Raw genomic sequence first — 21621 nt, forward strand, 5'->3', positions numbered from 1 at the left:
TAGAATGAGACAAGTGTTTCATGACATTCAAAGTAGAAAAGCTTTCTCCTAGCCAAATCCCATTAAAAAAAAAAAAAAATCCTAAAGCTGTTAAAATTTCAAAGAAAAGGAAAAACCCATTAAGAAAAAAAAATTAAATACACTAATTCTCCCACTTATCATATAACTGCAAGTTCTTCTATTAGAAGGAGCAAGAGAGAAAGGAATTAGTCAATGAAAACTATGGTGAAGGAATAAAAAATTTCAAAATTGAACTTCCAATGAACAAATAAAAGATTAAACTATGGTAATCACACCACGACCAATATATATAAAGAAACAAACAATTAATTGAAATAAGGATCATATGTAGATCATTTGTGAGATTGAATATTAAGTGGCTATGGTAGTTACTAGGGTTTTGAGGTGGCCGGAAGAAATGGGTCCTAATGTGAGTCTCTCTTTATTTTTTATTTTTTATTTTTTATTTTTGAATCCTAACATTAGTGAGTCTCTCTCTCTCTCTCTCTCTCTCTCTCTCTCTCTCTTTTTAATATAACCTAGCATGAGTCTCTCTAATATTGCTAACAAATTAAAGATATTAAAAAATAAAATAAATTATAATGAGGTGTAAAGTTGTGAAGCTTGCAAAATCTATGTTAAAATTTTAGAAGGTCAACAACTTCGGTTTTATATTATTTATAGATTTATAGCTTATAGATACATAATTTGTGTGGGTGACTACAAACCGTAAGGTTAAAGTTTTTTGCTAGACATGATGACTAAACCAATGTGTCAAAATTTTAAAAGGTTAGTAAAAAATCAAAAACTTCAGTTTTATATTATTTTATACATACAAAATTTGTGTGGGTGATTACAAATAGTAAAGTTAAAGTTTTTTGCTGGACATGATGACAAAATTATTATTTTTATTTTTATTTTAAAAACACTTTAAAAAGTCAAGTTTGGGTATCCATAGATACAAATTTGGGTAGAAATTAAGTACGAGTACTTAACAAATATCGAGATCCGAGTATTCATAAGTAAACATTTCAAGTTAGGTTCGAGTATATCCAACTCAAACTTGGTCTATGGCCAATCCTACATGATACATCTTCTTTATCATTAAAAGTTTCATTTATTTATTTTTTAATTATTTTCTAATGTCGGTTACTAGAATTTTATCTTATGTTTTATTATAAACTAGATATGAAATATACTCCTACACCTACAGGTTCTCGGAAACACAATTTATATATATATATATCCTATTAACATAATCTCATCAAACTCTCGTCTTTGAACTCTCCGATCTTTTGCTATGGATGATTCATACTTCTACTCTTTTCCAACGGGTTATAGGTTTCGCCCCACCCATGAAGATTTAATTTTTCATTATCTAATGAAAAAGGTCAAAGGTGAACCATTACCGCCACACAGGATTTTTGACGTAGATCTTTACCGGTACCATCCAGAGGATCTCACTGGTAAGTACTATAGTCTATATACTACTATCTATTATATTAATTATCTTCCTTGTTCCTTTACTTTTCTTTATTTATTCTTTCCCCTGCTTTTTAACGTGATTGGTTTCATTCTCTAGGTTTGTTGTTGTATATTATATATTCACCTTTTTCCTTTTTCTCATATATATATATATATATATTAACTTCTTGGTTTAATTCTTTCTTTCTCTTCTAGATAGAAGAAATTCTCAGCGATGTATATATACTGCTATATATTTTACGACAATATAAACGTGTGTGCCGCTTCTTTCTCTTCTGGTTTTTTTTTTTTTTTAATCATACACAAGTTGCAGATTGTAATAACTATAAGATTTTAGGAAAAGTTAAGCGACAAATTAATATGTTATTAGATACCTAAATTTTTTTTTTCTTCAAAATCCTTTAAGCCCCTCTATTTTACTATTAAAAATTTTAAATTATGTGTAAATTTTATTTAGTGATCGTTCATATTTTAAAAGGAAATTATATAAGTACTCATCTAATAAAACTGACATATATCGCTAGCTCTTTAACTTTAAAAGCATTTAAAGTATATGTTCTTTAAAAAAAAACAAAACATTATTTTGCCAAAATATTATATTAAAAAAAATATCTTTATTATAAACTATTTTTCTTTTAAAAAATAATCTCTTTTTATTTTGTTTTTGAAGTGCTTGGGATACAAGAATGCATTATTATTATTTTTTAAGAAAAAAATATGCTGCGATTTTATAGTTCAAGGTTTGGGGTAGGTTATATTAACATGGTATTATTTAGTTAATCTGAAACTAATGGATTTATATGCATTTTATATTTTTTCTATTATTAGTATTAACAATAATTTAAAAAATAATTATGCATGACTTAGTGAAAGAGAATATTTTTTCTTGAAAAATATAAAACTAACTTAATGGAATTTTCTTATATACATGAAATATAAGAAATCATATTAAAGACATTTGTTAATTATAAATTATACATATATAGTGTGTGTTATTTTGTGGATTTTTACTCTATATACATATATATATATATATATACGCACACTTAGTTTGACCCTTTTGAAAAAAGTAAAATAAAAATAAAATTATAGTTGTGTCACTCTTTTGATCATTTGTATTTGTTCTTGTAAAAATCATTGTCCATTTTAAGTTTAACATGTGAATCTATTTTTTCTATTTTACATACTTATTTTTCAAAACACCACACATCATATTATCTATATTATACTACACTTCATTAAAATATTAATTTTTTAAAATTAATTTTCTTTTTTTTTTCTTTGGGTTAAAAGGGATCTTTATTAAACTTAGTTAGCCATGGAAGGCAAAGTATTGGTTACACGCCTTACATAGTACAGACCAATGGCATCTTCATTAACAAAAGTTACAATATCAGGGGTAGGGGGATTAAACAAAATAACAAACTCTTCTTGCTGCATACATCCCTCCTTTGCCAGTCCATCAACTGCCTTGTTTGCTTCCCGATAGGTGTGATTCACCCTAGTTTGTTGGAACCTGGTGAGAAGGTACCTACAATCATTCAAGAGAGAGGAATAGTCCTTGTTAGTGACTGAATTAGACAGAACCAGGTCTACCACCACTTTTGCATCGAGTTCAACTTCCAGGCAATCAACTCCCAACTGTAATGCAAGTTGCAGCCCATCCTGCAATGCCCAAAATTCAGCTATAACACTTGTAGTGAATCCTATATTACGAATGTAACCTTTGATCCAGGCACCTCTATAATCCTGAATTAATCCTCCACCCCTTACTCTCCCTAGATTTCCCAATGATGCTCCATCTAAAAACTTACACCATCCTTCCATTGGTCTATTCCATTTGACACAGGAGTACCTTACTTGTATGGTTCTAAATGATTTCTCCACATAGTACACATACTCAATGGCTTGCTTCAAACATGAATCATGAAGTTTCGGGTTTAGTGTAGTGTTTTCAAACACTACCCTGTTCCTATGTTTCCAGAGTGACCAAACAGCAAAGGTGAACTCTATCTTCCATGAACATCCTTTCACCTTAATCAACGAGTTGCACGCATAGTTGGTTTTGAGCCATTTAAGTATATCAAGACTAAAGGTGGATTTCAAATCAGATAGCACACCAATTTTTATCCAAAAAGCCACTGCAAAGGGGCAATTCCTCAACATATCTTTCTTCACATACAATAACCACAATCCACTTTTTTCTTTCATTCTCAAGATACATAAAAATAAATAAATAAATAAATACAAAATTAATAGCCTTTTTTTTTTTTTGGATAGAAACAAAATTAATAGTGTTAAGTGTAAATTTACATGGTTATTATAATAATAATGTATTTTTACACTACTTTGAATCATTTGATCTTTGAGTGGGTGAATTTTGGACTTGGTTGGTTATAATGTGATTTTTTTTTTAATATTTATTATTACTATACGAGCACTCTCTTTAGAGTAGTTTAATGTTTTCTCTTTATATTTTGTTTTTGTTTTTTTTTTTAGTCTTTTGTTTATTTTAATGGTGAGTAAAATAGTCATATTAATTTTTTTTTTGGAGAATCCATATTAATTTCTTTTCATTGAACAATAATCAGGAAACTACAAGCTAATTAATGAGGACGCGTGGTACTTTTTCACCTCAAGGGACCGGAAGTACCCGAATGGATCTCGACCAAATCGATCCGCTGGTGATGGATCTTGGAAACCAACTGGCATTCCTATAAGAATCGGACAATTCGATGAATATACAGGATGGAGAAGATCACTAGATTACTATGAAGGCCCACATAAAGGTGAAAAGTCAAAGAGAACCAAATGGAAAATGATTGAATATACAGTAAAAATTGAAGCAAATGCTCTGCCAAACAATACAAGTGTTGGAAATGGAATGCAGGTACGGATTTAATGACTGTCTTCTTAATTGCTGCAATTTTTTTTTTCCTTTTATTTATCTATTTATTTATTTATTTTGATATATATGTTCTTTTGGCAGTTGGACAAGTGGGTTCTATGCAAGGTTTATGAAAAGGTTACAAGCAAGAAGGATGAGGATGACAACAATACACAGAACACACAATCTGATCAAAGAAACTCATCTACATCTCCTTCTGTAAGCAATCATGATTCTTCACCTAGAATTATACCCAATTCATTAGATGTGCATGGAAATCAGCTTGAAGCTACAACCTCAACAACATTGAACCATACACATGTTTATCATAAGCCTCCCCAGATTCGACGTTCTAACCCTTTCTTGGGATCCACATTCAATTTCTACAATCAATCTTATCACAACATGATTGATTCTTCGCCCAGAGTTGTACCCAATTCATTCGATGTGCATGGAAATCATCTTCAAGCTACTACCTCAACAACATTGAACCGTTCACATGCTTATCATGAGCCTCTTTTGGGATCCACATGCAATTTCTCCAATCAATCTAATTACAACATGATTGATTCTTCGCCCAAAGTTGTACCCAATTCATTAGATGTGCATGGAAATCATCTTCAAGCTATCACCTCAACAACATTGAACCGTTCACATGCTTATTATGAGCCTCTTTTGGGATCTACATGCAATTTCTCCAATCAATCTAATTACAACATGATTGATTCTTCGCCCAGAGTTGTACCCAATTCATTAGATGCGCACAAAAATCATCTTGAAGCTACTACCTCAACAACATTGAATCATGCACGTGTTTATTATGAGCCTCTCCAAACTCAACATTTTAACTCTTTTTGGGGATCCACCAATAATTTCCCCAATCAATCTCCGGCTAATTACAACATGAAAATGACAACTCTGAATCATACTGCAATGTCATGTTCTTCTAAGCAGCCTACTCATGTTAGGGAGGATGACCCGCTGCTTGAAGTGCATGAAATTAACACTCTTGGAAGTAGGCAAGAGCAACAAGATGATTTGTCTAAGATGACTCCAGTGGCCACCAGTTCTCATAAGCTGCCTACTCATGCTAGGAAGTATGAGCCGCTGCTGCCTGAAGTGCATGAAGATGACACTTTTGGTAGTAAGCAAAAGCAACAAGATTATTTGCCTGAGACAGGTGACATAATCAACGATTGGGTCCTTTCCGATTCTTCCGATTTTGACATGATTAATCTTGACTCCAGTGATTGGCTCTTTTCCGATTCTGATTTTGACACGATTGATCTTGACTTCAGTGACATATTAGATGAAGATAATCACAAGCCAAACACCTAAATTTAGGAACACCCGTATATTACCTAAAAGTAGTTCACGTGGTGTTTTTCAATCATGTCTAAGTGGTGTTTTTTAATCAGTGTCTTTCTTTTATTTTTTGAATTACTTGAGTAATGATGTTCGTTTTCAACTGATCTTTGGAGTAATTTTTTGTTTTTTTATTATTGCATTTGATAGTTGATTTCCCTTGATATTTACAATTTTTAACACATACTTTAGCATTCAGTTAATTGTCGTTTAATTGAGTTCGACTGTTGGTGTTTATTTCAACTGATCTTTGGTACTAATTTGTTTATTTATTATTTTATTTGCTAGTTGATATCATTGATATCTACAGTTTTTTAAACACAAATACTTTAGCATTAGTTTATTTGTGAAAATCTCAAACGTTTAAGCTTAGTTGTGTACATTCCCTAGTGTAATTGTTGCCTGGTCATCTGTATGCAAACGAGGCAACCTTGTCCACTTGTTTTACCAATTTTGGTAACAACACTATAAGTGTGGATGCTTTATAAATCTCTCAATTACAGAGTGATTGAAATACAACTGAAAACTGAATTATTAACCAAGCAAAATATTTATGTTTTCCAGTTGTGAGCTAAATAAGGGCAAAAGATCGTGCACCAATGCACCAATCTTTTTTTTGTTTCTTTTGTTTTGAGAAACAGTACTGTGATGCATTCAATTAAGTAATACCAGCTAAATCAACATGGTAAGAAGATAGTACATCAGATGGAACATCTTCTATCTATATTACACAATTTGGGCGTGTAACTGCTAAGTGAGCCAAGTTGTGTGCAACTGTGTTGCCCTCTCTCTTAGTATGAGAGTAAGACAATTTAAAGAAGCATGTAGAAACATTTAAAGCGTCTTGTAACAGTAAGCCAAAAGGAGCAAGCCCGGGTTTCTTTGAGGCCAAAGTTGTCATCACCAGTGAAGAATCACACTTCAGTACAACCACTGATATACTCAACTCTCTAGCAAACTCCAAAGCCTTGTTTGCAACCAAAGCTTCAATCTCAATAGGCTGAAGCTGTTGAGGAACTCGAGCAGCCATGGAGAGGATTACAAGACCTTCCCTGTCACGAATGATAGCTCCTAGGCCAGAGCAATTTTCTTCGGCAAAAATGGCTCCATCAAAATTGATTTTAAGCATTCCCTGAGCAGGAGGTTTCCACCGGATTCTACTCTTTGGTCTACTGGAAATTGACGCTACTTTTAGAGCTTTGAATTCCACGTACCTGTCGTAAGCCCATTGAGAGAGATGGTTTAGAGGATGATGGGTTTGATGAGTTCTCACCTGATTTCTTTGGTGGCAAATGGACCAAATTGTGAAAGCAAACAGGACCGGATTCCTTTGGTGATCGTAAACCCAGGCTAAGAGCTCACTAAAAGTGGCAAAACTTCATTGGTTTCGAAAGCTCCAAAGGCTATTTGCTCCCCACACGCTGTCCAGCTCTTTGCAGCACCACACCGCGTGCAAAACATCTTCATTTCCTTCCTTGCAGTGGTCATAGCTATGTTCTGAGATAATTGTGCGGCGTACAAGATTGCACTTTGATGGGAGAGAATTACGGCAAGCCCTCCAAATAAGATTTCTAACTTTATTTGGGCATTCAAGAGCCCAAATCTTCTTCCACAGCCCATCTTCTTGGTCTTGATTCTCTGCCACTTGAAAACCAATTTCATCCTCCTTCAAGAAACGATAGCCCGTTTTAAACCTATAACTCCCATCATGCTCCCACGGCCAAAACATGGTGTCTTCTATTTCATTACTAGCCAACGAAATATTTTTTATTTCTTTAGCTTCTTGACGAGCAAAAATCCCATCCACCATCGTAGCATTCCACGTTCTAGTACCTTCATCAATTAAGCAATCAACTGTAACTTCTTCCATTGTATCTACCACTGGGGAGAGTATCCTGGTTGGATGTTTCTAGGGCAGCCAATGGTGCTGCCAGATTTTGATCGATTTTCCATTCCCCACCCTCCAATAAGCACCATCAAGGATAACATCACGACCATGCAGGATACTTTTCCAAGCGTAGGACCCCATGCTTGATTCCTTGGCTTCTAAAATAGAGTGATTCGGGAAGAACTTTACCTTAAAGACTTTATAGAAAAGGGTTTCCTTGTTGTGCAAAAGCCTCCAAGCTTGTTTCGCCAAAAGAGCATCATTAAAGTGAGCCAAGACACGAAAACCCATACCGCCTACTATTTTGGACTTAGTCAAATCACTCCATCAAATCCAATGAATTTTCCTTCTATTGCCCCTTTGTCCCCACCAAAACTTTTTTATCATAACCTCAATGTCATCACAAAGCTCCAATGGTAATTTAAAACACCCCATAGCATAAGTAGGGATAGCTTGGATCACAGACTTGATTAGGACCTCTCTTCCGGCTTGTGAGAGCAATTTACCCTCCCATCCTTGGAGCTTTCTCCAAACTCTCTCTTTTATGTAGTTGAAGCTAGCCTTTTTTTCCCTACCTACCAAAGATGGAAGACCCAAATATTTCTCGTAAGACTTGACTTCTTGGACTTGAAAGAGGTTCATTATGCTTGATTTTGCTTCATTCATGGTGGACTTGCTAAAGAAAATTGCGGTCTTGTCTTTGTTGATTTTTTGCCCTGACCAAGATTCATATTCACCCAGCAAATTCAAGACAAATTGCAGTCTTCAGTGATTGACCTGCAGAAAAGCAAGCTATCATCTACAAAGAACAAGTGGGTTAGTTTAGGGCCTCGTTCGCATAAGGAAAAGCCTTTGATATCCCCGTTTCTCGCTGAGTGTTTAATGACAGCGTGGAGGCCTTTCGTACATAAAATGAATAGGAAAGGAGATAGGAGGTCTCCTCGTCTTATTCCCCTATTAGGATAGATCATTCCAGTGGGCTCCCTATTCACCATAATAGAATACGACACCGTTTTCACGCAACTCATCATAAGAGTTACCCATCTAGCACAAAAACCCATTTTCTCCATAAGTCTCTCTAAATAGACCCACTCTACCCGATCATAGGCTTTACTTATGTCTAATTTGATAGCCATAAAACCATGTTTTCCTGAATTATGTTGCTTCATATGACGAAGGGTCTCAAAAGCAACCATAATATTGTCTGAGATAAGTTTATTCTTAGCAAAAGCAGATTGATGTTCCGTGATTAGAGAAGGTAAAAATTTCTTCAACTTATTAGCTAAGACCTTAGAGTAAATCTTATATAGGACATTGCAAAGACTAATAGGGCGAAAATCAAACACAAGTTCAAGATTATCTATTTTTGGGACAAGAGTAATGAGTGTATGATTAATGGGTTCGGGTAGGATACCTGAGTTCAACCATGAGAGAATGGCTGAAGTAACATCATGTTGCATTGTCGATCAAAAATGTTAGTAGAACAAAGGTGGCATACCATCGGGACCCGGAGCTTTTAGAGGAGCCATTTGGTTCAAGGCTTCCTTAACTTCCAATTCTGTAAATTCCTTCACCAATTCAATGTTCATCACGTCGGTCACCATGCATGGGATTTTCTCAAGGGAGTTAACTTCTAGAATCGGGTTGGCGGTGGAAAAAAGTTCGTTATAGTAGCTCTCCATCACATGCCCAATATCATCATGATTGGTTAGCCAAGCTCCATTCCCGTCTCTTATACCTCTAATCAAATTCTTCCTAAGTCTCTTTGTCGCCTTACTGTGAAAGAAAGCAATGTTATTGTCACCTTTACTTAGCCACAACGCCCTAGATCTTTGACACCACATCCTTGATTCCCGATCTTGCAGCAAATTAATCTCCGTTCTTAAGCTCCTAATCCGATTATTGTTTCCACTCACCATAGCCTCCCTCTCGGCCAAAACAAGTTGGCCTTTTTTAATCTCTAATTCCCTCCTTACGTGCCCAAATTTGTGTTTATTCCACCATGTTAACTCTTTCTCACATTTAGCCACTTTTTCCAGAATGGCAATGCTTGGATTTTGTTCCCTTGTACTACTCCACACATCCTCTACCGTTTCACCACAAGTTGGATCCGATAACCACATTTCTTCAAATTTGAAGCACCTCTTCTTCCTAGGTTCCAACAACCTCGACAAATTGATCAAAAGAGGAGAGTGATCCGATGACATACAATTAAGGTGATGAACCCTAGTTCCTGGAAATTTTTGAAACCAAGAATTTGTAGCCATGCATCTATCCAATCTGACTCTTATGGAATGCCCATCAACATAATGTTTTGCCCACGTGAACTTTGGCCCCACATATCCCAAATCCATGAAATGACATTCATCGATCACATCTCTGAATAGTTGCATTTGATTATGATCTCTAGGTGCCCCACCCCACTTTTCCTCCCGACGAACAATTTTATTAAAATCACCACCACATATCCAAGGAATGTTCATTCTGGCATTTAAACTTCTCAATTTACTCCATGCTTCACTCCTCTTGTAAGTTTCAGGCTCCCCATAAAAACCGGTGAACCACCATGCATTCTCAGTATTCCCATTGATGATCGTATCAATAAAATACCTATCGGAATCAACAACTTCAATATTGATAGAATTTTTCCAAAATAATACCAATCCATCACCTCTATTCAGCCTTGGAACCACCCACTTCTGATCAAAATTAATCTTGCTCAAAGTACAATCTAGCCTTGCTTCGTCTGTCCATGTTTCAACTATAAACACGACAGAATGATCTTTTGCCTGTATCAATCTAACAAACTCATTCTCTGTACGTGGGTTACCAAGCCCACAACAGTTCCATAATAATAGAATCATTGCTTCTGGCAGGGCCGGTATACAACCTCTGCCAATATCTGATTTTTTGTTGCACCATCCTGAGAAACCCTTCTTTTTTTTGGTAACTCAGTTTGGTTTGTAATATTTCCTGCATTTCTTTTTTCTCTCAGTGCTTCAGCCATTCCCACATCTGGTCCCACCCCCACTCTCATGAGCCTTTTCCATGTACCTTCAGCCTTCACATGATTGATAAGAGAACTAGGTATCTCAGTTAGTGGCATGCGTGATGATAGAGACAAGTGGGTTGCATGGCCTGATAAGCTTGGCACGTTTGATTCATTAATGCTAGGTTGACCCATACAATTTTCCTTTCCTATGCTAATAGTTCCATAATAACAGACTCATTGCTTCTGGCAGGGCTGGTATACAGCCTCTGCCAATATCTGATTTTTTGTTGCACCATCCTGAGAAACCCTTCTTTTCTTTGGTAACTCAGTTTGATTTGTAATATTTCTTACATTTCTTTTTTCTCTCAGTGCTTCAGCCATTCCCACATCTGGTCCCACCCCTACTCTTATGAGCCTTTTCCATGTACCTTCAGCCTTCACATGATTGATAAGAGAACTAGGTATCTCAGCTAGTCGCATGCGTGATGATAGAGACAAGTGGGCTACATGGCCTGATAAGCTTGGCACGTTTGATTCATTAATGCTAGGTTGACCCATACAATTTTCCTTTCCTATGCTAACATCAAAATTGGGAGACATTGTGAGTTTGGGGTCAAACTTTTTTATTTCCTTATCAATCTCCCCAAGTACCTCCTCAAAAGACTCAGCTGACACCTTTATCACTGCTGACCCAATCCTGTGTTGCATCCCATCTAACATGATTCCCTCATCAGTTGGCAGCCTTTTAACTTTTGCTAGTTTATCTCCTAAAAATCCGGTACTTTGTTTCCACCATCACATGCTTCAAGATTTCCATATCAGGCAAAACATTCTCCAGCATTGGTTTCTCCGAGCGAACATCCATTATCGGCTGCCTTTCTGTAAATCCAGCTTCGCATGCTTCAGTAGTTTCCGTTTCAGGCTGAAGTATCTTCGACCTTGGTTTCTTGAACCACACCACCACCACCGACAGCTTCTTCACTAATCCAGCTTTTTCCATCGACGCTCTACCTTTTTTGCAAGCAAAAATTCCTGGAACTTTAACCATGTATCTACGGCTCAGCATGAATGGAGCGGCCTTAAGCTAGGGGCTGTATTGCTGAGCTTTAGGTGACAAGTTTCTTTCACTTTCAATCCAAAGTCCGCAGTCGCGGTCATCGTGTGTCAAGCAACCACATTAGAAACAGAGACTTGGAAGTCTTTCGTATTTCAAAGGTATCCACAATTCTTTACCACTATCAAGAGAGATCACTCGCCCCCTGCCCAGTGGTTTAGAGACATCAATAGTCACTCAGACTCTCATGTAGTTATCACCCTCTGTTTCAGCTTCATCAGTTCCAACAATCACCTTTCCTACCGCTTCACACAACTTTTCAGCAATCTTCCTTAACTGAAATCTGATTGGGAGGTCATGTACTTGCACCCAGAATGTTACCTTACTAAACACCATATCTCCCAAGTCTGTTTCCTTCTCATACCTTTGCAATACCATTAGGCGTTTGTCAAAGCTCCAAGGCTCTGCTACCATGACTTTATCCATCTCACTATTTTCGTCAAATGTAAACAAAACCACATGGTCACTCTTTTTTTTTTTTTTTTTTTGAAGCCATTTTTCGGTCTCCATATGGGTGAGAAAGTCTTAGCTATGACATCTAAGTTAAGAGCTCGCTTAGTCAAGAATTTAGCTGCTAGAATAAACTCAGTCTTTGCCTGTTCCTCAGTAATGTGAAAATTAGATCCTTCACATTCTGAGAGGGTTAGGCTATTCCAAGTTTTCGTAATCTCATCCTTCCTAAACTAGAATCTATTTCCTAAAAACCTTGAAGAAAAAACCAACAAAGCCTTAAGGTAAACTTGTTACCTTGGAGCACGTAGACTCCTTCAAAAGAATGGACAAACTATTCTACACTCTAGGAAGGAATGGAAACCCACCCTTCACTAGCAGAGAGAAACTCAGTGTTAATATTGTGAAGTTGGTGGCTTTAGAGTTGAGGCTACCAATGCACCAATCTAACACCATAAGATGTGCCTAAAAAATATTCATGTCAAGCATGCATGAAGAACTACAAATTAAATTGTACCATGAACTGTTTAAAACTAATTAATTGGAAAATAAACCCTAAATATTGAGCACAACTCCTAAATATTTAAATCCTAATTTTTTTTTCCTTCTCAAGAGCTAAAATAAACCCTTGCTCGACAATAATTCCTCATGGCTTTCCCCACTTGAAATATTTTAAGTGTTATTACTAATGTCTCAACCAAAATACATCTAGGGCTAAAATTAAGTACAAATCCTCAAATGCAATAAATTAAGTTCCTAGTTAAATTTACACACATCTCCATTGATTAATACAACATAAACAGTATAATATTTTCTAAAGAAAATTCAATGTTTAAATTTAATTGGAGAATTTATACACTTAGAAAGTGTATTTAAATTTGTCCAAATATCTAACTCTAAAATAGAGGATCCAGGTGGACTTGAACCACCAACCTCCCAAACCACATAGTTTGAGCGCTCTCACCAGTTTGAGCTTATAGATCCATGTACAGGCAGAACCAGATTCTCAACCAAAAAAAAAATACAGGTAGAACCCAATAACAACACAATTACACTGTAATAAGCTTTACCTAATGCAGTAACATTTAGATATGCAACCTAGAAAAAGAAATCTCGGTTGATCATTCGGTTTGGGATCTTTAGATATGCAACTTAGAAAAAGAAATCAACTAAACTACCATCAATGGACCGCCATACACAAAATATTAAGAAAACATATCAACAACAGTAATTGCAGCCTATCTCAAAAGGGTAAAAAATTGAAAAAAACAAGCTTCCATCTACGCATTGTCAAGGTTTATATAGGATATTATTCACATATACAAACAACCCCGCCTCACCTGTATAAATATTGTCCGCTTTGAGGTCTTGTACCCCTCACGGTTTTGTTTTCCCTCAAAGCACACAGCAATGAGAAAAAAGCCTCTACACATTGAAGGGAGGTCATTCCTTATAAACATATTCTCATGTGCTTCCCTAGGCGATGTGAAATTTCATAAAATGCAAGACCCCTTTTTGGGTCACTACAATCCACCCCCCTTACAAGCACACACGTCCTCGCGTGTGGAACCCACACTTCCGGCTAGAACATGACTCCGATACCATCTGTAACGACCCCGCCCCTCACGATTTTGTTTTTCCCCAAAACACACAGCAGTAAGAAAAATGCTTCTACACATTAAAGAAAATATATAAGTTAATAGCATCACAACAGTTTCCTGGGAGAGCAATGTCGTCAAAAATAACTTCCCCAACTGCAACACAACAAGATTATCAAGCAATTGTCTCAGGCCGACCATACCTTTCCCATGTGAATGAGATTTTAAGAGTTAGGGCTAATGTAAGATATAACAAAACTAAAGATGGAGATTCACATGAATAACTGACCTTATGAAATGAAATTGAAACCACAAAGGGATATCACTGAATCATGAAATGCGTTTTGCCTTGTGTTTCTGACTTGAATTGGGCATTGCATTTTACCAAGACGAATAACCAACCTTGTATAAATAAGGTATTGGGTATTCAATGTACGATTTTAAATCAACCAAGTCCAGTAGACGCAATCCTTGAGGCCTCGCACAAAGTCTTCAGTATCAGTCTCAATAATCTTCAAATCCTAGGTGGAACATTGAATTACAATACTGAACTGATGATGATCAACATTTACAAAATTTATGCCCGACTGGAGAAACATATTCTCCAAATCATAATCCTCAAAAACGAAGGATGGACCCTTAATAATTATAGCAACGGCAGTCATATAAGTAAGAACACATAAATTTATTAAATGAGAGCTCACTATTCACCCCAAAATGCACAACAAGAAGATATCAACTTTATCAAACTAATAATCTTATTAAAACCGCACAAAAAAATCTGCCAACAAAGGAGTTTAATGTAATTTGAGGCAGCAACGCAAATCAACAATAACGACAACCCAAAATATGATGGGTAAAGAGACATTTACTTTTTAACATTCAAGAAATGACAAATAAAGTAACATATTACAGGAAGCTAGAAAATACCGGCAAAAGTGTCGAGCTAAATGACATGACATTGGAATAACAAACGGTTATCTTTATCCTGGTTCGTGAACTAGAGCAACTTTGAAAAGGCATCACAATTCTGGAAGCTGAAGCAATTTTGTTTCACAACAAAGAAACGCCTTGTGGAATTTCAAAGAGAAAATCTACATCAACAAAGACTTCAGCCCCAACACAAGTACAAAGAGGCACTCCACAGCAGAACTGACCAGAATACACCACAATCCGAGCCGTCTCAAGAGATATACTCCCTGCATCCAGTGTAATGATACGATAATTAGAAAACAGAAACAGATGTCCACCAAGCTCTACCACAAAACCAAAAAGCCTTCACTGCCCAGAGAGATATCACAAAATGGAAAACAAAAACAGATGAACAAAAATAACACTGGGAAAAACAAAAGGACTGCCCTAAAATCAAATGGTGGCACTCTACACAATCAAAACCATTGAAAGGACAAGAAGTTTATACATAAGCGAAATAATTTTTTATTGGTAAACTACATATGCACCCAATAGGGCTTTAACAGTTGAACTCCCAAACTCACCCTCCATCCCATTATTACAGGGAGAAGAAAGTGCCTGTTGAGCTATACTGTCCTATAGCTCATTATTATGGAGAGAAGAAACATATTTAATGCAATTAAGCAAAAAGAAAAGTGCAAAAAGACAGGCACAAATGAATTCATCAATTCTGCTACTGCTAATAATCACTGAAACGACTAATAAGCCAAGAAAAAAAAGGTAATCATAGAAGACAATCATCCACTTGAAGTTTGCCAGACAATGACTGATCAAAATACATCAAAGCCACAAAAATTGGCTATGAAAGTTAAAAATTCTTTAAGACACAAGTAGAATAAGTGCAGCACAGGACACATCATAATAATCCATTGGCAAACGAAGGAATAAAATTATAAAGATTTTGCTAAAAAAGCATTAACATTCATCACTTGTCTTGAAATTACCTTCGCCGTTATAGCTAGCATAAAACGTCCGGGCAAGTTAGGAGTCAAAACAGCAGATTTCTGCAAGTCATAGAATTGATCAGCCATACATATGGAGAATCCACAACTAGGCCCAGAACTTGAACAGCAGTGATTCTGGTTAAGCAACTTGAGAGCACGCCACTTTATACGGTTACATTATGTAATACAAAGCTTTACACCCCACAATTGATAAACAAATACAGAAGTTGAGTACAAACTGTACTGAACACTCGAATCCTAAATGAGGAACATAGAGCATTAAGTCCAAACACTACTTATACAATAATAAATGACCAGCGCACAAAGGCATTGAATAATTCTAGTCCCAAATATGATTCCTCCCCATTCATATGCAACTGCAAGTAACCAATTGTAATTGTGTGGTAGAATGAAAATTATGGAAGAGTAAATGAGAAAATAGCTTGTAGCATTGTGCTAACATTTGGTAAATAAAAATGCAAGTACCAACTCATTTGCTTAGTTGCTGATATTATTTATGATATTTCTCTATGCATGCCACCTCCAGTTGGATCCACGATTATAAATAAAAGTAATAGCATATCCTTATTTTAAAAAATAGAATGAAGCACGTTGTGGGGCATATTGTAGTTGAAAATTTATGTGTTCTTTCATGCTGATAAAATGCTCAAAATTATTAAGCTTGTTAAATGAATTGTAATTGTATATAAAAAAAAATTTAAAGGGCAATGCTTGCTTAAATAATTGGGCTGTAAATCGTAATAGATTAGAAATTAAAATATTGCAAATTTGCAATTTACCTTTTGTGTTATGAGCCTTTTGGATGGGCAGCATAAGGAGCAGCTATTCTGGCCACACTTGTCTGTATAGTGTATAAGGTAACGAATACTAGTTTTTAATTTTTTGCGTTGTCTTTTGACTATTGAGAGAGAGATATTTAAAAAAAAAAAAAAAAGAAAAAAAAAAGAAAAAAAAAGAAAAAGAAAAGGGAAACACGCACGCAAGGGAGGAGCCCGGCCCAAAAGCCCAAAATGAAAAAAAAAGGCTGGGCCGTCTCCCCCCCAAAACCCAAAAAATGGAAGATTTTATTAAGTGTGGTTTGACCTGCCATGCAAGCGCACCCGTCATGGCAAAGGTCGATTGATAACTACACATATTATATTATACCTCTCTCGCTTCTCTCCATCAGATTCATTGAATGATTGATATTAATAACACAAGATATATGCTAAACTTCTCTCATAAGCTTATAAAAAACCAACCAGCCTGTCTATTTTATCTTCACATTTCACAATCAACGGTCCCCGCAAGTAAATCCTTGTGCGATAATCAAAATCCATCGCCATCGATCTGATCCTCGGGCACGTCACCATTTCTTGAAAATACTGAAAAGTTTATCAAATTCAAAATCATTGAGCATAAGTAATCCAAGAAAACCAGATCGAGATATAAATTATAGAATACAGGATTTCGATTCTTTTGATTACGAACCTCTGGTGAAGAAATTTGTCTGCTATTCATCGAATTGAATTGGTACCCAAAGTAAAATCCTTGTGTTATAATCAAAGTTCCTCAGCCATGTCACCATTTCTTGAAAATACTGAAAGTTTATCGAATTCAAAACAATTGAGCATAATCAATGAAACCGGGTCAAGAAAAGAATTATAGAACACAGGATTTCGAATCTTTGATTACGTCTTGATTACGTACCTCTGGTCAAGAAACTTATATGCTATTCATCGAAATTGAATCGTTGAGATTGAGATTCGCAACGGTCGTGACGAACTGAATGGAAAGATAAAAGCTGCGTCGATTCAAGATTAAAAGAAGCAGATCTACCGAACATGCCTTCACATAAAGATTTTCGGTCATCCGAACTCTGTGGATCTAAAGCGAGTGAGAAACGGTAATCGAAACGTTTGAATAGTGGAATCTGGTATTGAAGAACGGTGATCGAAACCGCAAAAGGCCATAATCGAAACGTAGAAGAAGAAACGGCCTGGTCTAATCTGAGGAATTTGGATTTGAAGAAACAGGGAGAAACAGATTCGAGAGAAACGTTTTACATGTGAGAGAGAGAATAATCGCGGGAATGAAAGATGAGGCGGGTGAGGAGAGCAGGAGAGATTATATAGTGGAATCTTTGGTTTATGGGACGGCTGTGATTGCTTGATGAATAAATTATAAAGGGTGGATTTGAGAGATGAAAAAGGAGCAGTGATTTTAGGTGGCAAGATTAGGGTAAGGCATTGACGGCTCTTATAAAGAGAGAGAGAAGGTTCTCGACATTTTTTTTTTTTTTTTGATAGAAGGTTCTCGATAAATTTTGGTTGGGGTGAGATATTTTTAGCCCTCACACGTGTTTATATGCTAGTGGTCCATGTGAGTCACCGACGAAAAAAATCAAGGTATATGGTATATACTATGTACAACCTGTTTGGCCACTCGGGTGCTTGTATAGGCGTTTATGGGTTAGTCGGATTCGGGTTAAACCTAAATTGAATATGTCAAAATGTCTTTTTTTTTATTATTATTATTATTATTTATGAATGAAAAAAGGACTCATACGGCTCATTTAAACCCAAATTTTATGGTGTGGTACCATCGAAGTTGAATGAGACTATCTATGTGACACAACATTTTAAATTGAAACGTTATAATTCAAACCACAATCCTTGAACTTGCAAGGATGATAATTCAAGATACTCTTACCATTAGGCTACCACCCTTTAATGATGTCAAAATGTCAATTGAAATCACTTGATAAGTTAATTTTTGAGGTGTGGGTGGTTCCAATTATTTTCATCCTTTTAGACATTGGTGGGAGGGGTTATGGTGGTGGCTTCAACCGATTTAACGTCGTGAGAGGATAGTAATTTATAGGTTAAGTTTCAGTCTACTATTAGACCCGATATGATACAGACACTTGTTCACATGCATCAGGTCATGGTTTAATAGAAATTAGGGGGATTTGAAAAATGATTATCTCGTTGTTTCTATTGGAATTAGATTAGCTCATTTTTACAAAGTGATGACTAAGTTAATAAAAATTAAACTTTAAGAATTAATTTGACAATTGAACCAAAAGTTAAGGGATTAAATTAATTTCTAATTAAAAAAAATCTTATTAAAGAGCTTCTAAGCCAATTCTATCATCTCGAGCTTTTCCAAATCCATTGTAATTAGTTGTACCAAGAAACTTCGTTACTTTTGCACTAGTATTTTCTTTACACTTTCTCCTTTATAATTCTGTTCACTAGGATGCCTTTTCAATCAATTTATTATTTGCCTAAAATAAGTAAATAAATAAATATTTTTAAAAATCGTTAATATATACTTTTTTTTTTATTTTGTTAATATATACTTTTTAATTCATTCAGACTGATACATTCACTGCGTCTCCTTCGATAACAATTTTTAACTTATCAATAAATATGTTGAGACTTTTATAGTTTAGTAGTATTGCTTACTATCATTTACAAGGAGAAGCATGATTTGAATTTTGAGTCCCTCCTTTACTCTCTAGTTTATTGCTTACTTAAGATCGTTTCGTAGATATTTTTGTAAGCTTATTTATCTTTTTTTAGTTCATGTACAATTTTTAAGAAATTTTTTTTTAAGGTACGATTGTACATTTGCAAAGTAAGTCATACTACTAATTAATTTTCTTTCACATTTATAATTCATAATTCATGCTTTTAATAGTTCGTTGTGCAAGTCATAACCAGCCTGCTCTGAGAGAATTCAGCCTACTAAAATCATAACTAGCCATACTCACCAGACGCTGACTCAAATTTATCGAGCTCTATTTGTAAACATTTTCGTTGTGCACGAGTTAATTGCTTGCAGGCTGTCCTTTCTGCGAAGCACAGTTCCCCAATTCCCTATAAATTATGTTGAGTCTGCCCTATCACTTGCAAAAACTGAATAAATAGTTTTAAATTTTAAATTAAATTTAAAAGAATTAAAATCATGATTTTTAACAGAAATTAGTTTAGTAAATATTTTTGGAATTTTTTTTTATGAGAAAAGAAAAAAAAAAAAAAAAACAGAAATGTTAATCACTACTCTAAGAGCATTCACATCAGATCAGTTATAGTCTTCTAAAATACATATACAGTGTAAATTTTGCACATTTTGAGCAAAAAAACACCCACATCAGTGGGTGTAAAAATATGTAAAACCATCCATATTTTTCCCCGAGCTACAGTACCCGTGTAAATATACACGGGTACTGTAGCTCGTGTATATACTAAAATAATATTATCCAGTTCGCACCAAATTTTCTCTCCCCATTCCGTGCACAACAACTTCAGACACACCCACACACAAACACATATCAACACACAAACAAACCCACACACAAATAAACCCACACAGACAAACCAAAAGACACAGAGATCGGAGCTTGGTTCGTGGGTCGCCGGAGCTTGGTTCGTGGAGCGTGGTTCGTGGATCGGTCGGTGAAGACATGATCTGGGTCGCCGGCGCTTGGTTCTGAGTCGCCGGAGCTTGGTTCGTGGAGCATGGTTCGTGGATCGGCCGGTGAAGACGCGATCTGGTTCGCCGGTGCTTGGTTTTGGGTCGCCGGAGCTTGGTTCGTAAATCTGCCGGTAAAGAGGCGATCTGGATCGCCGTAGCTTGATTTCTGGACCGGCCGGTGAAGAAAGCTTCTGAACTGAATCCGGTGAAGAACGATCGGTGAAGACGCGATCTGGGTCGCCGGAACTTGATTTCTGGACCGGCCAGTGAAGAAAGCTTCTGAACTGAATCCGGTGAAGAACGGCCGGTGAAGACACGATCTGGGTCGTCGGAGCTTGATTTCTGGACCGGCCGGTGAAGAAAGCTTCTGAATCCGGTGAAGACGGATATCTGGGCTGGTAGTTTTTTGAGAAAGAACGAGACGGAGAGAGAGAGAGAGATAAGAGAGAGGGCTGTTAAGAAAAAAATGAGAAGAGAGAGGGAGAGGTGATCTGATAAGTGAGGGGGCGCGTAGGGTAGTTGGGAGATATAATAAAAAATAGGGAAGTGTGAATATTTTATTTAAATAGGTGTGTATAATAAACAGACTGATGTAGGTGTCTTGTAAAATTAAGTGTGTAAAATAGAAAAAGTAGGTTTTGAATGTGTAAAATGGAAAAATTTATAAATGAGCTGATGCGAATGCTCTAAAGACATTAGTTTAGGAGTTATTTTTAGAAATATTTTATTGAAAAAATGATAAAACAATAAATGTTGTTAACAGCTTTTATATTTTTCATGAAAGTAACATCAAATCTTTCCTATTATAGTTTAATGTTTATTAACAATTGCTCTAAAAACATCCGTTAACTTATTTTCAAAAAAAGAAAAAGAAAAAAGGGACATCCATTAACATGACAAAAAAAAAATTAATTATTTTTATATTTCCAATAATAATAATGTCAAATTTTTTTAAAAAATAATTTATTAATAATTGTTATTGTAAGGTTGCAATTTGGTTCCCAAGCCCAATGGATAGATAAGTTCAGGCCCAAAAAACTCAATACAATAAATTTGTAGAGAGTGGGTTGGAAAACTAAGCTCTAATGAGTTAGATAACAAGTATAATGGATTCAGATGGCAAGAAAGTAAAGATAGATTGGTTTAATCTAAAGAAAATCGTCATCGGCACAATTTGAGTAGATCAGTTCTTGTATATATTTCTTTTGAATTTGATTACAAGTATAGTTCTTGTTGCTACAATATTTTTCCTTCCTTTTTTCGATCCCCTTCCATCTGGGTCTTCTTTCTATTTTATACTCTTTTCTTTCTTTCATCTTCACCTTCCACATGTACATTAGATTACTAGTATTGATTCTTGTCCCATCAGCACCTTCCTAAAGTCTTTGGGAGTAACTGTAAGACTGAAAAGTACTGTTTAGATATCAATTCCTCATTAATGTGG

General features: G+C 35.7%; 2 protein-coding genes across 9 annotated transcripts; one reads left to right on the plus strand and one right to left on the minus strand.

Moving 5' to 3' along the window:
- Positions 1 to 3816: 3816 nt before the first annotated feature.
- LOC136068668 (NAC domain-containing protein 7-like) lies at positions 3817 to 5710 on the plus strand. Its single transcript, XM_065776097.1, has 3 exons — positions 3817 to 3874; positions 4077 to 4375; positions 4475 to 5710. Exons 1-3 carry the CDS (start codon positions 3817 to 3819, stop codon positions 5708 to 5710), a joined length of 1593 nt encoding a protein of 530 aa, XP_065632169.1.
- Positions 5004 to 17940, minus strand: LOC112026975 (uncharacterized). Of its 8 annotated transcripts, none has more exons than XR_010629998.1 (6): positions 17406 to 17936; positions 17187 to 17295; positions 15696 to 17080; positions 14710 to 14978; positions 9040 to 14300; positions 5004 to 8402 (listed from the first exon to the last, which is right to left on the minus strand). XR_010629998.1 is itself a non-coding variant. In XM_065776125.1 (6 exons), the coding sequence occupies exon 6, from the start codon at positions 10487 to 10489 to the stop codon at positions 9101 to 9103; it is 1389 nt and encodes a 462-aa protein (XP_065632197.1). In that variant the 5' UTR covers positions 10490 to 14300; positions 14710 to 14978; positions 15696 to 15755; positions 16958 to 17080; positions 17187 to 17295; positions 17406 to 17940; the 3' UTR covers positions 5004 to 9100. The 8 variants fall into 8 exon arrangements, 7 of the variants coding, with proteins under 7 accessions (XP_065632197.1, XP_065632196.1, XP_065632194.1 ...); XM_065776125.1 differs by having other exon boundaries at positions 5004 to 14300; positions 15696 to 15755; positions 16958 to 17080; positions 17406 to 17940; XM_065776124.1 differs by having other exon boundaries at positions 5004 to 14300; positions 15696 to 15755; positions 16496 to 17080; positions 17406 to 17939.
- Positions 17941 to 21621: the final 3681 nt, after the last annotated feature.

The sequence above is a fragment of the Quercus suber genome, unplaced genomic scaffold, assembly GCF_002906115.3.
Source record: "Quercus suber isolate HL8 unplaced genomic scaffold, Cork oak 2.0 scaffold_128, whole genome shotgun sequence".
Classification (NCBI taxonomy): domain Eukaryota; kingdom Viridiplantae; phylum Streptophyta; class Magnoliopsida; order Fagales; family Fagaceae; genus Quercus; species Quercus suber.